The sequence below is a fragment of the Mobula birostris genome, chromosome 12, assembly GCF_030028105.1.
Source record: "Mobula birostris isolate sMobBir1 chromosome 12, sMobBir1.hap1, whole genome shotgun sequence".
NCBI classification, from domain to species: Eukaryota; Metazoa; Chordata; class Chondrichthyes; order Myliobatiformes; family Myliobatidae; genus Mobula; species Mobula birostris.
In genome coordinates, this window is record NC_092381.1 from 23,942,791 (window position 1) to 23,969,805 (window position 27,015).

At 42.7% G+C, this 27,015-nt stretch overlaps 1 protein-coding gene across 1 annotated transcript in view; it reads left to right on the forward strand.

The window, feature by feature from the left end:
* acp5b (acid phosphatase 5b, tartrate resistant) overlaps positions 1-27,015 on the forward strand; it is a 40,546-nt gene that overhangs the window by 7,919 nt on the left and 5,612 nt on the right. The window contains exons 2-5 of the mRNA XM_072273484.1: positions 1,971-2,164; positions 4,424-4,551; positions 16,840-17,031; positions 24,249-24,396. Coding sequence (XP_072129585.1) covers positions 1,971-2,164; positions 4,424-4,551; positions 16,840-17,031; positions 24,249-24,396 — 662 coding nt within the window. The remainder of the gene's footprint in view (positions 1-1,970; positions 2,165-4,423; positions 4,552-16,839; positions 17,032-24,248; positions 24,397-27,015) is intronic.

The window sequence follows — 27,015 nt, forward strand, 5'->3', positions numbered from 1 at the left end:
AAAAGAGTAAACAGTTGATGTTTCGGGCCGAGACCCTTCAGTAGTCCGGATTTCAAAACCTTCAATTCATTGTTTAATTTCAGATGTTGGCTTGTATTATTTTTTATTATATGAGAAGGTATTTTACATTTTTCTCCTTAATAAACAGCTTCGCTCTTGATAGGGGTTAGATTCTTTTTTTTGTAATAAATTAGTATATTTCAATATAACTATTGATTAACTTACATGGATACAGGGTAATGAGATTGTTATTATGGATAGATATAATGTAATTGATAGTGTTTTTAAAAAATCTTTTTTGACCTTTTATATTTACTTTCTTGTACTCTGTATTCTTCTATGTAGAAACTAATAAAAATATTGGAAAAGTAGTCCGGATGAAACGTCCACTGTACTCTTTTCCATAGATGCTGCCTGACCTGCTGAGTTCCTCCAGCATTTTGTGGATAAAGGAGGCAAGGTTGTTCTCATCTGCTGTTGTAACGTCTTTCCAGCAAGCATTGCTGGTGAGTGACAAAGAGTAGCAAATTCCTGCCCACTGTCTTCTAGCGGCATCTAATGTCTAAAATATATTTCATTTAGATGGTCCATATTCAATGAAGTAGAAAAAAATCAAAGTAAAATTTATTATCAGAGTACATATATGTCACCACATACAACCTTGAGATCCATTTTCCTGTGGGCATACTCAGCAAATCTATAGAATAGTAACTGCAAAGAGGAACACTGAAAGAACAAGAGCATAGAAGACAACAAACTGTTGAAATGTAAATATAAGTAAGTGTAAGGGGGTTTCGATTTTTATGTTACTGCGGAGGCTAATTAAAATGGCATTTTTGTTATGTTAATCTGGGGAATGCGGCTTTGTTGTGCTTTAACGCTGAGAAAGTTTGCGCTAGCAGCTTATTGTGGTTTAGAGGGTGATAAGAGGGTGCTATTAACCAATTGGGATAGTTGTTATGGTTTTGGTGTATTTGAAGATACTGTTTGCAAGGGGGTTTGGGGGCAGAAGGCGGGAGAGCGAGACAGAGGATGGACCAGGTGCTGTGAGTCCGCTAATGGGGTCAGACCCCGAGCGGGACGTTCGGCGAGGAGACGGAGACGGATTCGTGTGGAGCGTCTGGTTGACCACCGTTGTTGGTCCCAGGCGACCGGTCGAGGTGGTCCGAGGGGGTCGCAGGGTGAAGAAGAAGGTCCTTGAGCTCCAACTGTTTTTGTGCACGAAGAGATTGAACTTTGATAAGTGTGGCGCCTTTTATTTTCCTTTTATATTTTATTCTCTTTTAATTATATAGTTCCAGTAATATCTATAAACTGTAAATCATTTAATTGCATCTGATGTAATGTCTGTTATTTGGGCGGGGTGGGGTACCTCACACAGCATCCACACAAACGAATTATCCAGTTTGGCGGGGCCGAGGCTGTTTCCCTAGACGACAGCGAGCCGAGCGACCCTGAGGGTGGCCGGGGGGGCTACATAAGTATCACAAAACAACAAGAGCATGAAATAACAAGATAGTCCTTAAAGTGAGATCATTGGTTATCTCTATAGATAAATGTAGTTGTCCTCTTTTGTTCCTGATAGTTTCAGTATTCAAATGTGAACTCCTTATAATTAATTGAATCGGATTGAGTGGCAAAGTGGTAATAACTGTCAGTAAAATTATGACGTTTACTCGGCTCTGCACTGAACTGAGGCTAAGGCTGAGGCAGGCTTCGGGCCCTGTGTCTATCAACTCACTTTTGTTCTGAATGCCATTTGCTTTCTTTTATTGTTTGTATTATTTGTTTTTTTTTCTCTCTGCATGTTGGGTGTTTGATGATCTTTTTTTAATGGATTCTTTTAGGTTTCTTATTTTTATGGCTGTCTGTAAGGAGACGAATCTCAAGGTCATATAATGTATGCATACTTTGAACGTTGACTAAGCAGTTATACCTGGATTTATATTCTGTCTTCTTTTAATTATAAGATAATGCCATCCAATTTATTGCCTTTGGAGATGGGGGAGGCCTCCCTCATCCACCATATGTGACTGACATCCAGAGAGCCACAGCACAAGAGATGGGGAGAATTGCCCAAAAATTTGGAGTAGATTTTGTGCTTAATGTCGGAGATAACTTCTACTTCCGCGGCGTGACAAGTGTAAATGACCACAGATTTAAGGTGAATATTGTTAATTCGTTACAGCCATATTTAAGAGGAAGTGAAATTTTTGAATACTCTCATAAAATGTGTTTAGGCTGATGATATTCAGTAATGCTGTATTCCCAAAGTACAAACGTTTGTATGCTAACTTGGTGTCTACATCTCTATTGCTCCTCATATTGAGCTTGGAAAGTCACAGAGGCCACATTAACTGTCTTGAAGTTACTTAGACGAGACACCTGGTTCTATTCTCCATTGAAAAGAAATAAAACTCCAAATAATTTTCCACACATTATTGATCATGAGAAGTATAGGTGTCTCAAGTTTTTTAAAAAATATTCTTTCTTTAAAATTACAAACAAAAAGACAAAAACAAAAAAACAACAGCACATCTACAAAAACCACGACCTTAACAAAATCAAATTAAATATTGAGCAGCACATTGGAGAAAACTATAAAGGCAGAAGTAAACGTACACAGCAGAGGTGCACTGCACCAAAACACCTCAGTCCTCACCCCGTAAGAAAGTCAATACAGGGCCCCATATTCTTTCAAAGATGTTCCCCCCGTCCTCATTACATAGTCTCAGTCTCTCCAAATGTAAAGTATTTGCCAGTTCTCTCAGCCACACATCGTACGTAGGGTCAGAGTCCATTTTCCACATTTGCAGGATTAACTTCTTAGCAATCACCATGCCAAACAATACAGCCAGTTTTTCATACATATTGGCTGAAGATAGGGAGCTTGTTGCTCCAAGGATGGCTATGAGCGGATCTGGTTCCCACTGCTTCCCATAAGCCTCAGAGAAACAGTGAAAAATACTTTTCCAGTATGCATAAGGCTTACAACATGACCAGAATGAATGTGACAAGTTACTGTTCACAGATTTACATCTATTACAAACTGGCGAAACATCAGGGTAGAAACTGTGCAACTTTTCTTTGGAATAATGAAGTCTATGTATTGTTTTAAACTGTATAAGTCTGTGTCTGTCATTGACCGAACAATCATGTATACTCTTTAAACACTCATCCCAGACCTTCTCTGTCAGTTCTATACTCAATTCATCCACCCATGCCTGTTTAAGACCTGCAGTATTCACCCGAGCTCCGTTATGTAGGATCTGATAAAAGTAGGATACCGCACTATGAGTAACAGGATCAAATTTATTTATTGCCTCCAGGGACTCATGTTTGTCTAAAACTTTGAAGTTAGGCATATATTTCCTAACATAATCTCGAATTTGTAAAGATCTAAAAAAACTAGATGCAAGGATATTGTAAACTGCTTGTAACTGCGCAAATGAAGCGAAGTTTCCTTTAATATATAGATCACCTACACTACAGATACCTCTCTGTTTCCAGGTAGAAAAAACAGTATCATTCAGGTTTAACAGGTTAAACTCAAGTTTAACTTCTGAGCTATGTATCGAGTCTTATATCTCACATGAGACTTGCTCCTTCTACTAGTATTTCCCCTTCATGGATTTTGAATCAAATATTGTCAATACTTCTATGTTTTAAATTGAGCGTGAGTAAACTCAGTAACTGATTGTAAATTGAATGTGTTGTTTTAATCTCTGTGAATGGATACATAATAGTAAATAAGAATCTAGTACTTTTCATAATTGGATCCTGATAAACATGAGGGTAGTAAAATCAATTTGTATCCCTTAAGAATTGTAGTGAATTTAAAGAACACATTTGCTTATAAAATTCACCTACAAAAAGTATAAAATTTTGTGAGGTGTGTGTGTGTGTGTGTGTGTGTGTGAGCAATACAAAATGGTAAATTTATTCTGGATCTTAGTAGTGTGCTGAAAGTGACATTGCAACTTTCTAGCTAAATGAACATCCTTTCTTTTGAAGTCCTATACTATTGTAAAACAATCCGGGTAGAAACTAAAATCAGCATAGGCAGTAGAAGTATAACTTGGTCACTTATTGTAATAGAATTATAACTGTTATTGATTGGATTATCAATGGTTAAATTTTAGAATTTTTGCAGCTAGAATTCTGAATTAACATGAATATGAAAAGTAACCGAGGGAAAGTTAAGGTGGAGAAAATATGAGGAATTCACCTGTTTGGAAAAAAATGGCATGTTTTAATTACAGTTTTTATTCAGATCTGTCTCAGTAAACTACTTAACGCTTTTGTTTCCTTATTAATTAACTGTTCATGCATTTCTCTTAAAATCGCTCTCTCGTAAGTTAAATCCCTTTCTCCATTACTAAGACACTAAGTAACTGATGTAATTTTTCACTTGTCTGAATAGGAAACATTTGAGAACATTTTTAAAGCTCCCTCCCTTGTCAAGATACCATGGTACATTCTGGCAGGGAACCATGACCATTTGGGTAATGTGTCAGCACAGATTGCTTATTCAGGAATTTCTAAGAGATGGTAAGTAATTTGAATATCAGGTTGTTAATAGTTATAATGAGATAATAAGGTAGTATTAATTGCTTTCCACATTTTCTTGGGGTTAACTTTCTCAGCAACTTAAAAATGGAAACAGTCAACCATTAATCTACTCCACGGAAACGATACGTACAACGCTGAGGCATCTAAAGAAGCTGCATTGTTTGAAAAAGTTTGCTTTATGAAATAAACAGATGTAGAAACTTAATGATAATTTCAGCCTCAGTCTTCTTCCGCTGTGAATAACTATTGAGTTAAAAAAATTAGTCTTATGCATTGAAGTTGGTTACTGGTTATTCCACTTTAAAGGGATATCATGTAGTTAATAAATAATATTTTGTGACAGGCAGTAGCCTTACTTAAACAGAAATTTTGGCAAGATAATAAAAACAAAATAAAATCTTTTAGATTCTCCGCTGTTATATTTTCCCACAATCATGGCAAATTGGTTTCATTGCTCACCAACGTCTTGTTGTCATTTTTATGGAAATTGGAAATAACATCTCCACCTCGCTGACAATCAACATTGGCACACCTCAGGGGTGTGTGCTTAGCCCACCGCTCTACTCTCTCTACACCCATGACAGTGTGGCTAGGCATAGCTCAAATGCCATCTGTAAATTTACTGATGATACCACCATTGTTGGAAGAATCTCAGATGGTGATGAGAGGGTGTACAGGAGTGGGATATGCCAGCTAGTTGAGTGGTGTTGCAGCAACAACCTGGCACTCAACATTAGCAAGACCAAAGATGATCGTGGTCTTCAGAAAGGGTAAGGTGAGGGAAAACACACCAATCCTCATTGAGGGATCAGAAGTGGAGAGAGTGAGCAATTTCAAGTTCCTGGGTGTCGATATCTCTGAGGACCTAACCTGCCCCAACAAATCAATACAGCAGTAAAGAAGCAAGGCAGCAATTATATTTCACTCGGGGCTTTGAGGAGATTTGGTTTGTCACCTAAAACGCTTGCAAATTTCTACAGATGTACCATGGAGACCATTCTAACTGGCTGCATCAACGTTTGGCGTGGGCGCCCACTATACAGGATCGAAGTAAGTTACAGCAAGTTGTAAAATTAGTCAGGTCCATCGTGGGCAACAGCCTCTATAGTATCTAAAGCCTCTTTGAGAAGTGGTGCCTCAGAAAGGTGGCGTCCCTCATTAAGGACCCCACCACCAGAACATGCCCTCTTCTCATTGTTACCATCAGGAAGGAGGTACAGAAGCCTGAAGGCTCACACTCAATGATTCAAAAGTTTCTTTCCCTCTGTCATCCGATTTCTGAATGGACGTTGAACCATGCACACTAACTCACTCTTTTTTATTTCCATTTTTTTGACTACTCATTTGCACTCTTACTTCAGTGGTTGGTAAGTTGACGGAGAAGGTCTGAGAGGCAGGATTTTTGAACATTTGGAGAGGCATAATATGATTAGGAATAGTCAGCATGGCTTTGTCAAAGGCAGGTTGTGCCTTACGAGCCTGATTGAATTTTTTGAGGATGTGATGAAGGAAGAGCAGTAGATGTAGTGTGTATGGATTTCAGCAAGGCATTTGATACGGTACCCAATGCAAGGCTTATTGAGAAAGTAAGGAGACATGGGATCCAAGGGGACCTTGCTTTGTGGATCCAGAATTGGCTGGCGCACAGAAGACAAAGAGCGGTTATATATGGGTCATATTCTACATGGAGGCTGGTGACCAGTGGTGTGCCTCAGCGATCTGTTCTGCGGCCCCTTCTCTTCATGATTTTTATAAATGACCTGGATGAGGAAATGGAGGGATGGGTTAGTAAATTTGCTGATGACACAAAGGTTGGAGGTGTTGTGGATAGTGTGGAGGGCTGTCAGAGGTTACAGCAGGACATTGATGGGATGCAAAACTGGGCTGAGAAGTGGCAGATGGAGTTCAACCTAGATAAGTGTAAGGTGGTTCATTTTGGTAAGTCAAATATGATGGCAGAATATAGTATTAATAGTAAAACTCTTGGCAGTGTGGAGGATCAGTGGGACTTGGGGTCCGAGTCCACAGGACACTCAAAGCTGCTGTGCAGGTTGACTGTGTGGTTAAGAAGGCATACAGTGCATTGGCCTTCATCAGTCATGGGATTGAGTTCAAGAGCCGAGAGGTAATGTTACAGCTATATAGGACCCTGGTCAGACCCCACTTGGACTACTGTGCTCAGTTCTGGTCATCTCACTACAGGAAGGATGTGGAAACTATAGAAAGCGTGCAGAGGAGAATTACAAGGATGTTTCCTGGATTGGGGAGCATGCCTTATGAGAATAGGTTGAGTGAACTTGGCCTTTTCTCCTCGGAACGACGGAGGATGAGAGGTGACCTGATAGAGGTGTATAAGATGATGAGAGGCATTGATCGTGTGGATAGTCAGAGGCTAGCACGAGAGGGTGCAGTTTTAACGTGCTTGGATGTAGGTACAGAGGGGGTGTCAGGGGTAAGTTTTTTTACACAGAGAGTGGTGAGTGCATGGAATGGGCTGCCGGCGACTGTGGTGGAAGCGGATATGATAGGGTCTTTTAAGAGACTCCTGTATAGGTACCTGGAGCTTAGAAAAATAGAGGGCTATGGGTAACCCGAGGTAATTTCTAAGGTAAGTACATGTTCGGCACAGCATTGTGGGCCGAAGGGTCTGTATTGTGCTGTAGGTTTTCTATGTTTATTTAATTTAACTACTTAAAATATATTTTTTCTCACCCTTTATAAGTGGTCTGTATGTGTAGTTTTCTCTCGATCTCATGTCCTCTACCAGAGGCCAGGGAGCTTGACGGTTCAGTGTAGTATCCATCCTGTTCCTAGTAATGCACTCTTCTGGAACGAGATCTCAGATGTTGTTCCTGGGATTTGTTGGAGCCACTCTCCCAGTCCAGGTGTTACAGCTCCAAGTGCTCCTATCACCATCAGGATTACTTTGGCTTTAACCTTCCACATCTTTTCTACCTGCTCTTTCAAGCCCTGGTATTTCTCCAGTTTGTCATATTCTTTCTTCCTGATGTTACTGTCATTCGGGATTGCCATATCTATATTATTATTGCTTTCTTCTGTTCCTTGTCCAGTATGAATATGACTGGTTGGTTGACCAGTACCTGTTTATCAGTCTGTATTTGGAAGTCCCACAGGACTTTAGTTCTGTCATTCTGCACTACCTTGTGTGTTTCCCATTTGGACTTGGGAGTGTCCAACCCATAACCAGCACAGATGTTCCTGTACACAATTTCTGCAACTTGGTTGTGCCGTTCAGTGTACCCTATCCCTGCCTGGATCTTGCACCGTGCTCCTATGTGCTGGATGGTTTCAGCAGATTCCTTGCACAGTCTGCATCTTGGTCTTGCCTGGTGTGATGGACTCCTGCTCCTGTTGCTCTTGTGCTCAGCACCTGTTCACCTGCAGCCACGAGCAGTGCAGCTGTGCTGTCCCTCAGCCCTGCCATTTCCAGCCATTGGTAGGACTTCCTTATTTCAGCCACCTCTGATATCTGGCGTTGGGACATCCCGTGCCGTTGCTTGCCCTGCCATGGCCTCTGGTCCTCTGGCTCTGCTTCACCCACTTCCATTTCCATTTCCACATCAATATCCATATAGAGAGATACATATACTTACAGTAATTCACAGTTTGTTTTCTATATTAACATGTATTACATTGCACTGCTTCTACAAAGTTAACGAAGTTCATGACATATGCCAGTGATATTAAACCTGATTCTGAATTGTCCGTGTTTTTACTACTTTCCTGTAAATGGACCTAAATCCTGTTGTGAAAACTGGATAAGGGACTGAAATACAAAGAATCCTGCCAAGCTGGGTATATTTGCAGGGATGTGCCTTCATATCAGGTGTGAAGGCACAACTTTGTGGAGGATCTGTACATGGCCAGGTGACATGAGAACTGGAGTAACACACACAAAATACTGGAGAACCTCAGCAGGCCAGGCTTCATCTATGGGGGCGGGGGAGTAAACAGTTGATTTTTCAGGCATAAAACATAAAAATATCAGTACAAAAGAGGATAGTGATGTAGTTTTCATGGATCATTCAGATATCTGATGGCAGAGGGCAAGAAGCTGTTTCTAAAACACTGAGTGTGCACCATCAAGCTCCTGTACCTCCTCCTTGATGGTGGCAATGAGCGGATGGCATATCCTGGATTGTGAGTGTCCTTAATGATGGATGCCACCTTCTTGAAGTCCCCCTCTATTGAAGATGTTCTCAGTGGTGGGGAGGCCTGTGCCCATGATAGAACTACTTTAGTCTAAAACCCTCTGCAGCCTCGTCCGATCCTGTGCACTGAGCCTTCATACAGTCAGAATGCTCTCCTTGGTACACCTGTGGAAATTTGATAGAGTCTTTGGTGGCATACCAAATCTCTTCAAACTCCTAATGAAGTTTGCCCAGGAACTAGTATGTCTTCTTCAAGACTGCATCAATACGTTGGGCCCAGGATAGATCCTCTGAGATGCCCAGGAACTTGAAGCTATGAACCCATTCCACTGCTGACCCCTTAATGAGGACTGATGTGTGTTCTCCTGACCTCCCGCTCCTGAAGTCCATCATCAGTTCCTTTGTTTTACTGACACTGAGCACAAGGCTCTTGTTGAGCCACCACTCAGCCCACCAAGATGCAGTGGATCAATCGATTCGAAGAAAGAGTGAGCTTCGCACAGTTTGGGGAGAAGAAATTTAAAAAGTAGCATTTCATGGGGCTCGGCGCACTAGCAGCGGACCAATTAATTTGCGATTCATTAGCAGGAACAAATGGAGGTAAAGCAGGGTCAAAGCGGAGCGGCCGTTGTGTGAGTGGACCAGTGTAGGAGTGGGAACTTCAGGTTTTGGCTCAAGAGGCTTCGGTGAGGAGGGACAGGTGAGTAGCAGGTAAAAAGTCATTAAATTACAGCTAAGGAATGATGCAGGATCAGGTGATATGCTGTAGCTACATGATGTCGGAGCTGGTGGACCCCATTGTTGTTCCTGGTGACCACATCTGCAGAAAGTGTTGGCTGCTCGAGGAACTCAGGCTCAAAGTTGATGACCTGGAATCTGAGCTTCAAACACTGTGGCACATCAGGAAGGGGGAGAGTTACCTGGATTCTCTGTTTCAGGAGGTAGTCACACCCAATAGGTTAGCTGTCTCAAATTCAGTATGTGGTCAGGAACAAAAGGGTGTGACTGCGAATGAGGTGGGTAGTGGGATCCAAGAGACAGTGCTAGAGGAGCCTCAGCCCTTGAGCTTGTCCAACAGGTCTGAGATTCTTGCTTCCTGTGTGGATGAGAATGGGGGCTGTAGGAAGGATGAGCAACCTAACTGTGGCACTGTAGTTCAGGGAGCCATTCAAGATGGGGGAGAGAAGAGAAACGTAGTGGTAAATTGGGACAGTATAGTCAGAGGAATAGAGAGAGTTCTGTGTCATGAGGATAAAGCATCCCGAAGGCTGTGTTGCCTGCCTAGTGCTCGGGTTCAGGACATCTTATCTGACCTGTGGAGCAATTTGCAGTGGGAGGTGAAAGATCCAGTTGTCATGGTCCATGTGGGTACCAATGCCATAGATAGAATGAGGAAAGCGGGAATCTGAGCAGCTGGGGACTAAATGAAAAAGCAGAACAAAAAAGGTGGTAAACTCTGGATTACTACCTGAGCCACGTGCAAATTGGCATAGGGTCAGGAAGACTAGACAGTTAAATGTGTGGCTGACGATTGGTGTGGGAGAAGTGGGTTTGAATTCATGGGAAATTGGCACCAGTATTGGGGAAGGAGGGAGCTGTACCAATGGGATGGGCTCCACCTGAACCATGATGGGACCTGGATCCTAGCTTTAAACTAAATGGGGGGAGTGGTTAACAGTTTGGAGAGGTAAAGTAAAAAAAGAAAAATGTGGATAAGGATAAAGAAAAGGCAAAAGATAAAAAAGAGAAAAGTAAGAGTGGAGTGAAGAAAAGTCAAGTACAAAAGAGTAAAAGATTACAAGATTTTAAAAGCACATTGAATATAAGGGCACTTTATTTGAATGCCCATAGTATTCGAAACGAGGTCAGTGAACTTGTGGCAAAAATTAGTACAAGGGGATATGATTTAGCAGCTGTTACAGAGACGTGGTTGCAGGGTGGAGGATTGGGAATTAAATATCCAAGGTTATCAGGTAATATGAAAGGATAGGCATGAAAGTAAGGGAGGTGGGGTAGCATTCTTAATTGAACATGAGATCAGGGTGATGGAGAGAGACGATAGAATATCTAAGGAGCAGAATGTTGAATCTATCTGGGTAGATGTTAGGAAAGGTAAAAGGGAAAAAACACTGGTGGGAGTTGTTTATCGGCCACCGAATAATAATATTACAGTGGCACGGGAAATAAACCGAGAAATATCTGAGGCATGTAGGAATGGAACAGCAGTTATCATGGGGGACTTTAACTTGCACATAGATTCGGTGAATCAAGTTGGTCAAGGCAGTCTTGAGGAAGACTTCATAGAGCAGATCCATGATGGCCTTCTTGAACAGCATGTTACTGAACCTACAAGGGAACATGCTATCTTAGATCTGGTCCTATGCAATGAGACAGGCGAAATTAGTGATCTTGTAGCTAGGAATCCTCTTGGAAAGAGTGCTGTCAGTATGACTGAATTTCTCATATAAATGGAGGGTGCAATAATTCGATCTAAAACCAGTGAATTATACCTAAACAATGGAGACTACAATGGGATGAGGGAGGATTTGGCTAGTGTAGACGAGCAACACAGGCTATATCATGGGACAGTTGAGGAACAGTGGGAGACTTTCAAAGAGATTTTTAACGGTGCTCAGCAAAAGTATATTCCAGTTAAAAACAAGGACAGTAAGGGTGGGGAGAGCCAGCCTTGGATAATTAAGGAAATAAAAGAAGGCATCAAAACTAAAAGCTTGTTCTTACAAAGTCACCAAGAGTACTGGGAAACTGGAAGATTGGGAAAACTTTAAAAAGCAACAAAGAACCACTAAGCAAGCAATACAGAAAGGGAAGCTAGATTATGGGAACAAGCTTTCACAAAATAAAAAAATGAATAGTAAAAGTTTTTATAATTATATAAAGTGGAAAAGAGTGGCTAAAGTGAATGTAGGTTCCTTGGAGGACGAGAAGGGGGAATTGATATTGGCATTCGATAAAAGGCTTATCCATAAGATAAGGATGCATAGAGTTGGGGGTGATGTATTAGCATGGATAGAGGATCGGTTAAATAATAGAAAGCAGATTTTTGGGATACATGGGTGTTACTCTGGTTGGCCATCAGTGACGAGTGGTGTGTCGCAGAGGCTGGTGCTGGTTCACAATATGCATTGATGACCTTGAAGAGGGGACCAAGAGTAGTGTATCTAAGTTTGCTGATGATTTGAAATTGAGTGGAAAAGCAAATTGTACAGAAGATACAGAGATTCTGCAGAGAGATATAGATAGGTTAAGTGAGTGGGCAAGGGTCAGGCAAATGGAGTACAATGTTGGTACATGTGAGGTCATCCATTTTGGAAGGAAAATTGGAAGAGCAGATTATTATTTAAGTGGTAAAAAATTGCAGCATGCTGCTGTGCAGAGGGACTTGGGAGTGCTTGTGCATGAATCACAAAAGGTTGGTTTGCAGGTGCAGCAGGCTATCCCGGAAGGCAAATGGAATGTTGGCCTTCATTGCCAGAGGGATTGAATTTAAGAGCAGGGAGGTTTTGCCGCAAATGTACAGGGTACTGGTGAGGCCGTACCTGGAGTACTGTGTGCAGTTCTGGTCTCCATACTTGAGGAAGGGTATACTGGCTTTGGAGACGGTGCAGAGAAGGTTCATCAGGTTGATTCCAGAGATGAGGGGGTTAGACTGTGAGGAGAGATTGAATCGCCTGGGACTTCACTGGCTGGAATTCAGAAGAGTGAGAGGAAATCTTACAGAAGCATATAAAATTATGAAAGGAATAGATAAGATAGAGGCAGAAAAGTTGTTTCCACTACAGGTGAGTCTAGAACTAGAGGACATAGCCTCAAAATTTGGGGGAGTAGATTTAGGATGGAGATGAAGAGGAACTGCTTAATCAGAGAGTGGTTAATCTGTGGAATTCTCTACCCAATACGCAGTGAAGGCTACCTCAGTAAATATATTTAAAACAAGGTTGGATAGATTTTTGCATAGTAGGGGAATTAGAGGTTATGGGGAAAAAGCAGGTAGGTGGAAGTAAGCCCATGGCCAGATCAGCCATGATCTTATTGAATGGTGAGCAGGCTCGATGGGCCAGACGGCCTACTCCTGCTGCTATTTCTTAAATTCTTAATATATCTCACCCCTGCACACTTCTTCATCACAGTCTGAGGTTCTGCCAACATCAGGGATGTCATCAGTGAATTTATAAATGACGTTTGAGCTGTGCCTAGCCACACAGTCATAAGTGTAGAAAGAAATGGTAGTTATACAAACTCCTAGTTATATCGCTACACCAAAAGAAAACAGAAATCCCTCAGCTTACGAATGATATCTTGGAGAGATGGCAGCATTAGTTTACTTTATGGTAACTAGCCTTTATGATGTGCTCATAGGCCAAGTCCACCCTTAGCTGCCAAATAAAATCTCAGGAGGAGGACCATTTATAGGTTGGATTCTTTCCTCAGTTGTGTTGTGGTTACAGGTTTGCATCTGCTGTTCAGCTTTGCAAACCCCCTGCGGTTCTTACATGAGTCAGCTACTTGGATGAACTTCATGTCACCTCAGCTGCCTTAGAAGCCTTTAATATATTTAAAACTCATTTAAAATATTATTTCCCTGCCTGCTGCGTTCACCAGCAACTTTGATGTGTGTTGCTTGAATTTCCCTTTCCTGTTGGTTCTCCCCAAGATCCCATCAGCAGCTCACAAGCTCTCCGCCTGTCCCAGTGACCCCATAAGTTGTATGGAGTGAGTAGGAGGAAGATGGAGAACAGAGCCCAGACAGAGAAGAGCAAATTGAGAGTGAGGGGGGAGAGGAAAACAGCCAGACAATGAGCTCATGTGAATTTCATGAGCAACTTATTAGAAACTGATTCGTCTTTCCTTTGTGGGGTGGGATGAGGCTGGGAGGGAATAATTACACAACAGAGCCCCTCAATACACCTTCTGTGTTTGCTGATCTGTGGTCAGTGGCAAACATTGTGTAGTAGATAGTCCTTCTAATATATTGTAGCACAAGCTGCCCTGGAGAGTGAGTTCCTCTGCAGACAGCCTCAGAGCAGAGAGTGACCAAACGAGACAGGGGTCATTGCTGCGGAAATCCTGACCCATCGCAGCTGGGCATGCGCGCTGTTCAGGTCCAAACCAGAGCTTTTCAGTTGTGTGGAACAACCCTCAGGAGGAGGGATCATGGGGGATGAAAAGAAATCAGGGTGGCTCTCCCCATTCCTTTACATACACAACTGTGGCAGCCGGTGAACCAGCTGCGGGTGGTGGGTTCGATGAACCAGCCCAATAATGATTCGCACTCCGTGAATAGGTATCTTTTCATAGGACAGGTATACAGAAAGGTGCTCACTATATGCAACAGTATTGTGTCTGCTGTTTAGACCTTCAGGTTTCTGGGTGTCACAATCTCCCAGGACCTGAAGTGGACACCCAACGCGGACACTCTTATTAAAAAGGCTCAGTAGAGGTTGTATTTCCTACGTCAACTCAGGAAGTACAACCTGCCTCAGGAGCTGCTGATTCAATTCTATTCAGGAATAATCCAGTCTGTTCTCTGTTTGTCCATCACTGTCTGGTTTGGATCAGCTACCAAACAAGACAAGAATAGACTCCAAAGAACCATCAGGGCTGCGGAAAGGATTATTGGTGTGAAGCTGCCCTCGATCCAGGACTTATCTGCATCTAGAGTCAGGAAGCGAGCAAGCAGCATCATTGTAGACCCATCACACCCTGGACATCACCTGTTCCAACTCCTTCCTTCTGGTAGGCACTTTAGATCACTGTATGCCAGGACAAATAGGTACAAGAACAGTTTCTTTTCGTATGCCATCAGTCTTATGAACACTTGAATTTTAGTCTATTATAAACCAAGTCCACCTGTACATACACAGGTATACCTCATTGTATATAATTCACGATTATTTGCACTATTGTTTTGTTTGCTTTTTGATTCTGTACAGCAACAGCTCAGGGAAACCGGCATCAAATTCCCTGTATGTGTCCACATACTTGGTGATAATAAAGGTTTCTGATTCTGATTCTGAGAAAAGGCCAGCAAAACCATGAAGGATCCCACCCACCCTGCTATGGACTGCTGGTACTGCTCCCATCAGGAAAGAGGCCACACAGCATCTGCAACAGGAACACCAGACTCGGAAGCGGTTACTTCTCCCAAGCTGTCAGGCTGATCAACACCTCCACCCAATACCCAATCCTACCACTCCTACATACACGTCATTCAGCGTCACGTTATCTACTTATAATCAATCTATGCTTATAATATTTATTTGTACACTCTGGTTTATAGAATTGCTTTTATATTTATATTTATTGTGTTCTTTTTTTAAAAGAAAAGTTCTTTATGCTTATTGTGTATTTTTACGCTGCATCAATCCAGAGTAACAATCATTTCATTCTTCTTTACCCTTGTGTACTGAAGAATGATAATAAACAACCTTGAATCTTGAATCATTAACATGCTTAACATCATGGCGGAGAAGACTTGATGGGCTGAATGGTCTAATTCTGCTCCTGTGTCTTATGGTCTTACCAGCACAGCCACTACTTCTATAGTTGTCCTGGATAATTCTGGAACACTGTCAACAGCCCCATCCATCATGCCAAGTTTAGCTTTTGTTCATTTTCCCTTGTTTTGTGAATTTTTTAACTGGGTGATTTCAAGCCTTGCTGTGATCTGTGCTGTACCCTGCCGAAGGGTATTGGGAATCAGTGGTCTAGGCTGAATGGAGAAGTGAGCTTCACCCACAGGGCATTTGCTGCATGTTATTTGTCATAGTTCCTGATTGTACAGAGTAGTAGTGATGTGATCACTCGGCTCTCCATGATGTTCTCCTGAGGGGTTGCTCTTCGGTGGGTCTTCAGGTGGCTGTAGAGGCCCATCCAGGATCCACATCTTCCAGACCTCACAATTCTGCCCCGTTTGCCATTTGCTGATCACCACAGAGCTTAATCCAGGATGTTAGGGTGGATTTCCTTAATGGAGTATGCCTGTGTCTGACTTTGTTAAACAGAGGGAGGCAGTTACCCCAGGGACCATGACAGATCGGGGTCAGGGTCCCGTGGTGTGGAATGCAAGGTGAGTGGGGACCCTTCACGGCTGCAGCCTTCACTGCCCTTGTGATGTGCCATCAATTTCCACCAGCTCCACCATTGAGGACTTGGTTGGATCACTCCTCGTCTGGAACCTCCTCCTTAACATTACTGCCATACATGACCCTACCAGGAGCTAAAACTGTATAGCATTGCTCTCGGGATCCCAGGAACTCACATGCCTGTCCACAACAACAAGGTGACAATAATCAGAGAAGGATACTATAGAAGGAGGCCACTCACCTGTCAAGTCTAGGCTAGCTTTTGGAGAAATCCCATTCTCCCACTGAGAATGGAATTGAGGGGTAAAATAAATCATCTGTTCCTATGTCTTATGGTCTTATTTCCCTGCAATCTATCAACCTATTCTCTCCCAGAGGTCCATCAGCCGCCCTGGTTCCCCAGCCACCCACCTACATCAGGGATAACTTTGAGCAGCCAATTGCCCTACTAACAAGCAGATCTGATCACTGCTCCTCTGAACGCAGGAAACAGGTCATGGCGACCCACTCTAGTTTCTGGCTTTGAAACAGATCACAGGAGTCAAATGCTCAGCCAGAGAAAGCACTCTAAAAATGGTAGCAAACAACCCTCAACTTTCAACAAACTTTTTGTAAGACCTGCAGGGAGGATGACCCTCACTGCCCAAAGTTCAGATATCTGGCTCCAAGCCAGTGAACATGGAAAGGATTGTTTGCTGCCAGCAAGATTGTCCACCAGGCCGTTGGACATGGGAGGAACACAGTGTGCTGGGCCTCAGCATAACTTGCATCACTGTGTATCCAATTAAAGATGGTTCTGATATGATTTACAGCCTCTAAAGTTGACAGCATCTGTGGGAAAACTCTGGATATTAGAATGCATTCAGCATGAAATAGCCAGTGCAGTTTTGTTTTCAAGAACCCAGAGCTGGGATTTGCAAGAGTTCAATTGTAAAAGCCAAAACTTTTTGCTCAACATGGAATTAAATGGTTTATACCCTTTGTTATAGGAATTTTCCGGATCTCTACTATGAGTTGACTTTCAGGATTCCTAATACCAATGTTTCTGTCACCATTCTGATGATTGACACCGTTGTGATCTGTGGAAACACATATGAAAGGAACCAGCCAATAGGACCGGAAAATCCTCATTTAGCCCAAAAGCAACTTCAGTGGATCCAGAAAAAGCTGGCGAGTTCCAGGTAACTTTCCGGAAAAAAAAGGCAACAAAGAAAAATCATGTCCAGAGTGGTGTTTTACAGAATAGAACAAACCGCGCCCCCCCCCCACCAAAAGAAATCAATTAAAGTCTAGATAGTGTGTAATTAGTATTCATACTTCACAATTCTGGTTTCAATAGTTTGAGAAAGTAAAGGGAAACACCATATAGGTAGGCACATGGTGTACGAGGATTCAAGTGCCCATGTGGAAGTTCGGACATCAGGCGCAAGAGCTGATCCACATACTTTCCAAGGCATACTTGGAGGACCATTATCTGGACTGGGCTAGATCTCTATGGCTTTAGTCTTCTGCCTAGTTTCATGTCCATGGCCCTTGCCCACGTGCACTCTGCAAGTCTGGCTGTGGGGGGGGGGGTATCTCGCTGGTCCTCTATGACTCTTCAACTGGGATTGGCAGCAAGGCCTCAATGCCAGCTTGGCGTCAGGTGACATTGTCTTGCTCCTTCATAACAGGAACTGTCTGCCTGGCACTCTGAGACAGGAGGCAAAGCTAAACATAAAGCTTTGTCTTTTGTCAAAGCCTATAATTAATTTTAACAGTTTTATCTGAAATAGATGACATCAGTCTAAACTAAATAGACTGACAGATCACAATGTCAGTGATCTGTGTTCAGTTCCCGCTGTTTTCTGTAAGGAGTTTATGTGTACCCCTTGTGATCACGTGGGTTTCCTCCGGGTGCTCTGGTTTCCTCCCACATTCCACATAACGTGTGGATTAGTAGGTTAATCAGTCACATGGGTGGAATTGAGCAGTGTAGGTTCATTGGATTCAAAGGGCCTGTTACAGTGCTGTATCTCTAAGTAAGCTAATTAAATTAAATCAACTTACTTTGAAATACTTTGCTTCTAAATGACTGGTAATGCACTGCCCATGAGAACGTCAGAAGTTGGTGAGTCATAGTAAGGTACGTGAGGAAGAGGATCTTTCAGAGCTTCATGGATATAGAAGGGCATTGGCACTGCTTTACGGGGAGCCAGAATGGATACAAAGGGCCGAATGAGCTCCTTCTGTACTGTAATTATACTATAGCTCTCATCTGCCAGCTGAGAATCCCCATTAAAGTGAACAGTAACACACATAAAGTGCTGGAGGAACATAGCAAGTCAGCATCTTTTCAAGGGGAATAAACAGTCAACATTTTGGGTTGAAACCTTTCATCAAGACAGGAAAGGAAAGGGGAAGAAGCCAGAATAAGAAGGTGGGGGGCAGGACAGGTGGGGTAAAGGAAGGGTGAAACTGCATTCATTTTAATTGCCATCTTATGCTAGCCTGATGTGGCATGGTTTAGAGAAGTTACATTGCAGCATAATACTCAAGAATCCCAGAAAGACAGGGGAACATAGATGGATTCAAAGTGGAGCTCATGGCCAGAAATCATTGACAAGTGTCACTAAGTAAATCTGAGTCCTAGAGCAAGTTGGTGATGTGCACCTGCTGGAATTGCTGAATGCCAGTTGCCCTCTTTGGAGGCTTTGGGTTCTTAGGTTCGCAGACCGTAGTTTGCCATTGCTTTTTGAGCTCTAACTAGGTGTGATACAAAAAATGATTTCATGAAGAAACAGTACAGGAAGAGACTATTCAAGTTATCTTGTACAAGTTCTTCAGCTGGAACACAAGGTGATTTCTTACTCAGACCCTGTATTTCCCTAAAGGACTACTGTATACCGATAAAAACTTTCCAGTGATACTATCGGGATATCATGTGGAATGACCATAAGACATAGGAGCCAAGTTAGACCACTCAGCCTCTCAAGTCACCTCTGCCACTCCATAGTGGCTGACTTATGAACCCTCTCAGTATCATTCTCCTGCCTTTTCCCCATAACCTTTGATGTCCCGACTAACCAAGAACCTATCAAGCTCTGCTTTAAATATGCCCAATGACTTGGCCTCCACAGCAGTCCATGGCAATGAATTCCACAGATTTACCATCCTTCGGCTAAACAAATTCTTTCTCATCTCTGTTCTGAATGGATATCCCTCTATTCTGAGTCTGTGCCCTCTGGCCCTAGATTTATCCATGATAGGAAACATACTCTCCATGTCCACTCTATCTAGTCCTTTCAATATTCGATAGGTTTCAATAAGATCCCACCCACCATTCTTCTAAGCTCCAGGAGTACAATCCCAGAGCCATTAAATGCTCCTCATACATTGGCCCTCTTATTCCTGGAATAATTTTTGTGAACCTCCTCTGGATCCTCTCCAAATTCAGCACATCTTTTCTTAGATAAACAGCTAAAACTACTTAACAATATTAAAAGTGCTATCTAACTAACACCTTATAAAGCCTCAGCATCATATCCTTGCTTATATTCTAGCCTCTCAAAATAAATGCTAACATTGTTTTTGTCTTCCTTACCACCGACTCAACCTACAGGTTAATCTTTAGGAAATCCCAAGTCCTTCTGCAACTCCGATTTTTGAAATTTCTCTGCTTTTAGAAAATAGTCTATGCCCTTATTCCTTCTACCAAAGAGCATGACCATAGACTTCCTTGCAGTATATTCTATTTAACACTTCTTTGCCCATTCTCCCAATCCGTCCAAGTCCTCCTGCAGACTCCCTGCTTCCTCAACACTATCTGCTCCTCCACCTATCTTTTTATTATCTGCAAACTTGGCCACAAAACCATCAATTCTGTCATCCAAATCATTGACATTTAATGTGAAATGAAGCGGACCCGATGCTGACCTCTATGGATCACCACTTGTCCCCGGCAGCCAACCAGAACAGGCTTCTGTAATTCTACTCCTTGCCTCCTGCCGATAAGCCAGTCTTCTCTCCATGCTAGTATATTTCCTGTAATAACATGGACTTCTGTCATGTTAATCAGCCTCATAATAAGCAACTTGTCAAAGGCCTTCTGAAAATCCAAGTAAGCAACATCCACTGACTCTCCTTCGTCTATCCAGTCTGTTATTTCCTCAAAGAATTCCAACAGATTTGTCAGGCAAGATTTCCCCTTAAGGAAACTATGCTGATTTTGGTCTATTTTCTCATGTGTCTCCAAGTACCTCAAAACCTCATACTTAATAATGGACTCCAAGTTCTTCCCAACCACTGAAGTCATGCTAAATGGCGTCTCGTTGTTTCATGGTTGTGTTCTCAGGGTTGTGTTCCGCATACATTCTTTGGTAATAAATGTAATTTAACTTTGAACTTTGTACTTTCCTTTCTTCTGCTCCCCTCCCTTCTTAAAGAGTGGAGCAACTTTTCCAAATTTCCACTCCTCTGCAACCATTCCAGAATCTAGTGATTTTTGAAAGATCATTACTAATGCCTCCACAATCTCTTCAGCTACTTCTTTCAGAACCCTGGGGTGTAGTCCGTCAGGTCTAAGTCACTCACTTACCTTTCAGCTTACCAAGTACCTTTTCATTAGTAATGGCAACTACACTTGGTTCTACCCCCTGACACTCTCAAATTTCTGGCATTCTGCTAATGTCTTCCACAGTGAAGACTGACGCAAAATGCTTATTAAATTTGTCTGCCATTTCTTTGTCCCCATTACTATACGCATCTCTAGCTTCACTTTCCACTCTCTTGCCTCTCTTTTACTCTTTATATATCTGAAAAAACTTTCCACACCCTTTTTGATATTTTTGGCTATCTTACCTTCATATTTCATCTTTTCACTCCTTATGTTTTTTTTAGGTGCCATCTGGTGGTTTTTTAAAGCTTACCAATGCTCTAACTTCCCATTAATTTTTGTTATATTGTGATGATTTTGTGATTTTATGCTATCTTTGATTTCCCTTGTTATCCATGGTTGCCTCATCCTCCCTTTAGAATATTTCTTCATCTTTGGGATGTATCTATCCTACACCTAAATCGCACCCCCCCCCACCAGAAACTCCAGCCATTGCTGATCTATCATCATCCCTGCTAGTGTCCCCTTCCAATCAACTTTGCCAGTTTCTCTCTCATGCCTCAGTAATTCCCTTTACTCCACTGTAATTCTGATACATCTGACCTTAGCTTTGCCCTCTCAATCTACAGAGTGAATTCTATCATATTATGATCACTGACCCCCACATGTTCCTTTACCTTAATCTCCCAATCAAATCTGGCTCATTACACAACACCCAATCCAAAACTGCTGATCTCCTAGTGGGCTCAACCACTTCTTCTTCAGCTGTCCATCGATTTTCGATGTTGACTGGGCAAGGTTGTATGGAAGACCGGCAGTTGCCCATGCTGCAAGTCTCCCCTCTCCATGCTATCAATGTTGTCCAAGGGAAGGGCACTAGGATCCATACAGCTTGGCACCAGTGTTGTCGCAGAGCAATGTGTGGTTAAGTACCTTGCTCAAGGACACAACATGCTGCCTCAGCTGAGGCTCGAACTAGTGACCTTCAGATCACTAGACCAACGCTTAACCACTTGGCCATGTGCCACACAGGGCTCAACCACAAGCTGCTCTAAAATCCCATCTCATAGGCATTCTAAAAAATTCCCTCTTGGGATCCAACCTGATTTTCCAAATATTGAAATCCCCCATGACTATCATAACATTAGTCTTTTTACATGCCTTTTCTATTTCCTTTTGAAATTTATCCCACATCCTGGCTATAGTTTGGGTGCCTGTCTATAACTCTCAACAGGGTGTTTTTACCCAAAACAATTCTCCAACTTCTGATCCTATGCTACCTTTTTCTAAGGTTTTGATTTAATTTTTTACTAACAGAGTCAACCCACCACCCCCCCGTCTTCCTGCCTGTCCTTTCAATACAATGTGCGTCCTTAGCTGTTAAGCTCCCAACTATGATCTCCTTTCAGCCATGACTCAGTGATGCCCTCAATATCATAGCTGCTACAAGATCATTTACCTTATTCCGTATACTGTGTGCACTTAAATATAACACCTTCATCCCTGTACTTATCACTCTTTTTGTTTTTGCCCCCACGTTACACTTCACCTCATCCCACTGACTGCAATTTTACCCCGTCATCTGCCCGTCCTTCCTCAGTCTTATTACACACTGCATCGACTAGTATACCGACTGCCCCATCCTCAGCTGTAAAGCTCTGATTCACATCATCCTTAGTAAAAACCCTCTGCAACAGCTCTAGCAAACCTGCCTGCAAAGATCTTGGTCTCCATTAGGTTCAGGTGTAACCCACCCTTTCTATACAGGTCATACCTTCCCTAGAAGAGAGTCCAATGACCTGGAAATCTGAAACATTGCCCCTGCACCACTTCTTCAGCCACTTATTCATCTGCATCATCATCACCATCATCCTATTCCTGCCCTGACTAGCACATGGCACTGGGAGTCTGCAAATGACTACCTTGGATGCCCCACTCTTCCGTTTTTTCCCAAACTCTCTATACTCACTGTGCAAGACCTCTTCCCCCTTTCTACCTATGTCACTGGTGCCAACGTGCACCATGACCTCTGGCTGATCACTCTCCTCCTCGAGAATCTCCTGCAGCCGCTCTGAGACATCCCGGACCCCGGTAGCTGGAACACAGCACACCGTCCTGGCTTCTCCTTTGCAAAACAAAAGGCATTTTAAATTTTTTATTAAATTTATTGAGATACAGTGTGGAATAGGTTCTCTGGCCCTTTGAGCCATGCCACCCGTAATCCCAGCCTAATCATGGGATAATTTACAATGACCAACCAACCTACCAATTGGTACATCTTCGGACTGTGGGAGGAAACTGGAGCACCCGAAGGAAACCCAAGTGGTCACAGGGAGAATGTACAGCACAACCTCCTTACAGGCAGAGGTGGGGATTGAACCCCGGTCCCTGGCACTGCAAGGTGTGGTGCTACCCACCACGCTATCGTGCCACCAAGGGGGATGGCACAATAATTAATTGACTTTGAAATGAAGTTGATCATTGACCACTAGTATCATCAAACTCATAATTGAAGATTAAGCAGTTCCAGCTGTCTTTTTTCTTGAATTCCTTCTGTAAAACTCTCAATCTCTCTTGACGAAGGGTCTCGGCCTGAAATATCAACTGTTTGTTCCCCTCCTTAGATACTACCTGACCTGCTACGTTTCTGCAGACCTTGTTTGTGTGATGTGTGTGTATTCAATGTGTGTTTCTCAATCTTTCGCATCCTGTTTTGGCTTTTTAAACCATACTCTTTACCATCTGGTTGCTTGTTCCAATGCTTTCCTACAAGGTTTTGTATAAGTGTCTCTTGATAAAGCTGTGATCATTTTCCTTGAGATATATTAAATGAATGCAAACAATGATTAAAAGAATGTAAACAGCAGTTATAAAAATCTCAGTACTTGCAATATTATTGAACACTGTGGTAAATTCATACCTTAAATCAGGTTGCGGGTGGAGATACATCTGGTGTAAGGTGCTCCTGCAGATCACCCTTGGGTAAGGTGTAGCACCTGCTTATCCCCCCGATCAGGGTCACTTGAAGCCATGGGAGCAGGTGGTGAAAGTTCGTGTGAGCAGCCGGTGCGTATCGCGAGTCCTGGTTATGTGACCACTGACTCCATGCAATCTCTGAAGTGTACTGATGATGGCTCGGGTCACCCGTCTTGTAAAGACGCTGCCTAGAAGAAGGCAATGGGACACCACTTCTGTCCAAAAATTCACCCAGAATAATCATGGTTAAAGCTATATCAGGCAACAGGAAGTTGTGGATAGAATGCAGATGCCCCTCAGACTATTATTTCCGTCTGGACTGCTGGGTGTGTCATTGCTGTTAGCAACAGAATACACAGATAAGAATGCATAATGGGACTAGCTTAGATGAGAATCTTGGTCAGCATCGACCATTTGGACCAGCATGGAGCAAAGGGCCCCTTCCCATTCTCTACGACTGTATCATCTGTGTCTAACTATTGTAACTGCTACGTTAATTCACTTTGTCTCAGCCTATCAATAATATTCTTTTGCCTGTCAAAGATATTCCGTTTTGTCCTACCCATCTTCTCAGCTGCTGAAAACTAAATTGTCCTCTCTCTTTCCCACTTCTGATGAGGGGTCTCAGACCTGAAACACTAACTCTGCTTCTCTTTCCTCTGATGATGACTGACTAGGTGAGCGTTCCAGCATTTTTGAACTTTTATTTCGGATTTATAACATGTCATACAATATGGCACATAATGGTGATAATGATGATGATAGCTCAAACCTCTTTGATAAATGATGGAATTTACAGCTGTTACATCCACTGTGCTGTTACTTCAGGGCAGACTACCTGATAGTTGCTGGTCACTACCCTGTATGGTCCATTGGGCATCACGGTCCAACTCCTTGTCTCATGGATCAGCTGAGGCCACTTCTAAAAACATACAACGTGACAGCCTACATCAGCGGCCATGACCACAGCCTGCAGGTAGGAAACATTGAACTTATGAGTACCTGTTTTAAAGTATCTGATCCCATCTGATCTCAGCAAAGCAAAATACTGGAGGAACTCAGTACCTATGGAGGGGAATAAACTGTCAATGTTTCGGGCCAAGACCCTTCACCAGGACTGGAACGAAAAGGGGCAGAAGCCGTAATAAGAAGGTGGGGTAGGGGAAGGAGACAAGGTAATGAGTCTGGTGGAGAACATGTCATGGTTCTGTTTGGTTGTTCCCCTTTAACGCTCTTTTCTCACTGGTTATGCCCTAATTACAGCCATTAGATTTCCAATTGCTGCTAGTTTACTTAATTACGGTACACCTGGTTTGCATCAGAGACCGTGAAATGAGTACGATGGCGTCACTACACAGGTCGCTGGTTTGTTGGTCTATTCTTGTGTGATACTTCGTTCTCTCGTCCGCTTAGAACCGTTAGTTGTAAGTTTAGTTCTAAGTTCTGCTCTAGTTTCAAGATAGTCCCTGTAGATCCCATCTCCTTGTCAAGATTCCTCCGGTTTGCTGTTCTACATTCACGTCTACGCCAGCATCCCCAACTCAGTCGACGTGCCAGTGTCCTGCACTTGGGTTCTCCTCAGTCGCCCCGTGCAACAGAACATGGTCGAGGAGCCAGAGAGCAGCAGAGATCACAGAGGGAGAGTATTGTGAGAAGGTTCATTGACCCCCTGTTGAAGAGAAAATTAAAACTTCTTCAGGATAGGCATACCTCAAAGAGACGTCCTTCCTCTGATATATACTCAGTGGCCACTTTATCAACTACACCTGTACACCTGCTTGTTAAGGCAAACATCTAACCAACCATCCATGTGGCTGCATAAAAGAGTGCAGATATGGCCTAGAGGTTCAGTGGTTGTTGAGACCAAACACCAGAATGGGGAAGAAATTTGATCTAAGTGACTTTGACTGTGGAATGATTGTTGCTCGCCAGACAGGATGGTTCGAGTGTCTCAAAAACTGCTGATCTCCTGGGATTTTCTTGCGCAACAGTCGCTATAGTTTACCAGAGAAAGGTGTGATAACCAACAACATCCAATCAGTGGCAATTCTGTGGGTGAAAGTGGCTTGTTAATACGAAGTTCAGAGGAGAATGTCCGGGCTGGTTCTAACAGACAGGAAGGCGACAGTAACTCATTAAACATGTCTTACAACAGTGGTGTGCAGAAGAGCATCTCTGGATGCACAACATGTCGAACCTTGAAGTGGATGGGCTACAGCAGCAGAAGACAATGAACATCACTCCGTGGCCACTTTATTATGTACAAGAGGTACCTAATAGAGTGGCCACTGAGTGTATGTCACAGGGGAAGGCTGCCCTGGAGCAAATTCCATTCGTTTGTGTTGAAGAATGTCCTGTTTTCTGTTTAGATCAAGCTCAAAAACTAAAATAATTAAAAAATAAACTGAAACAGGAATAGGTCACAGAAAGACACCTTGAGACAAGCAACCAAACAGTGAAAAGGTAGGTTTTAAGAGGCAAAATAAAGAATTATACGGAGATTGAGAGTTTTATGGAAGGAATTACAAAGATTCAGCAACTGGTTTTACTCATCCTCTGTTTGATCATGGATGTGATGAAATTCGTGTTTCCGACAAACTGGCCTTTTGCCACACCACATTATTTCCCAACTCCAAATATTGGGGTTCTTTGAAAAGTGGCTGTATATCATTATGGTTTGCCAGGAAACACGAGGTTAGTGCTGAGGAATTGCCAAACTGAGCCAATGTGATGAGTGACAGAAATGGCTGGTTCCAGTACAGACAGAAAAGAAAGAGTGAGATAGCTCAAGTGAGAGAATTGGGTACTGTGGTGGTGAGTACAACAAGCTGCAATGTGCCCACACAGAAAACGAGGCATAGTTCCTCAAGCTTGCATTGGGCCCTCATTGTAACAATTTAGACAGATTCAGCTGAAAGTGTGATGGTGAATTAAAATGTTAGGCAACAAGAAGTTGCAGATAGAAGGCAAATGCTCCACTGACTAGTATTTCATTCTGGTTTACTGGGCATGTCATTGCTGTTAGCAACAGAATACACGGGTAAAAATGCATAATGGGACTAGCTTAGATGAGAATCTTGGTCAGCACTGATCAGTTAGACTAGCATGGACTGAAGGCCCAGTTCCCATTCTCTACGACTGTATCATCTGTGTCTAACTGTTGTAACTGCTACGTTAACACATTTCGTCTCAGCCTATCAATGATATTCCTTTGCCTGTCAAAGATATTCCGTTTTGTCCTACCCGTCTTCTCAGCTGCTGAAAACTAAATTGTCCTCTCTCTTTCCCACTTCTGATGAGGGGTCTCAGACCTGAAACACTAACTCTGCTTCTCTTTCCTCTGATGATGACTGACTAGGTGAGCGTTCCAGCATTTTTAAACTTTTATTTCAGATTCATAGCATCTGCAATGTTAGCTTTCCCTACGTAATCACAGTAAGATTTCTTTATACGCTGACTCAATAAATTCAATACCACTCACCTCCTTAACAGCTTGCTGTTTACAGGCGAGTCTATAGGAAGCTCTTGAGTGTTGCGAAGAGCTGGTGTTCCCAGACGAGGTGGGGATCTAACTCCAAAACATAAATCTAATCGA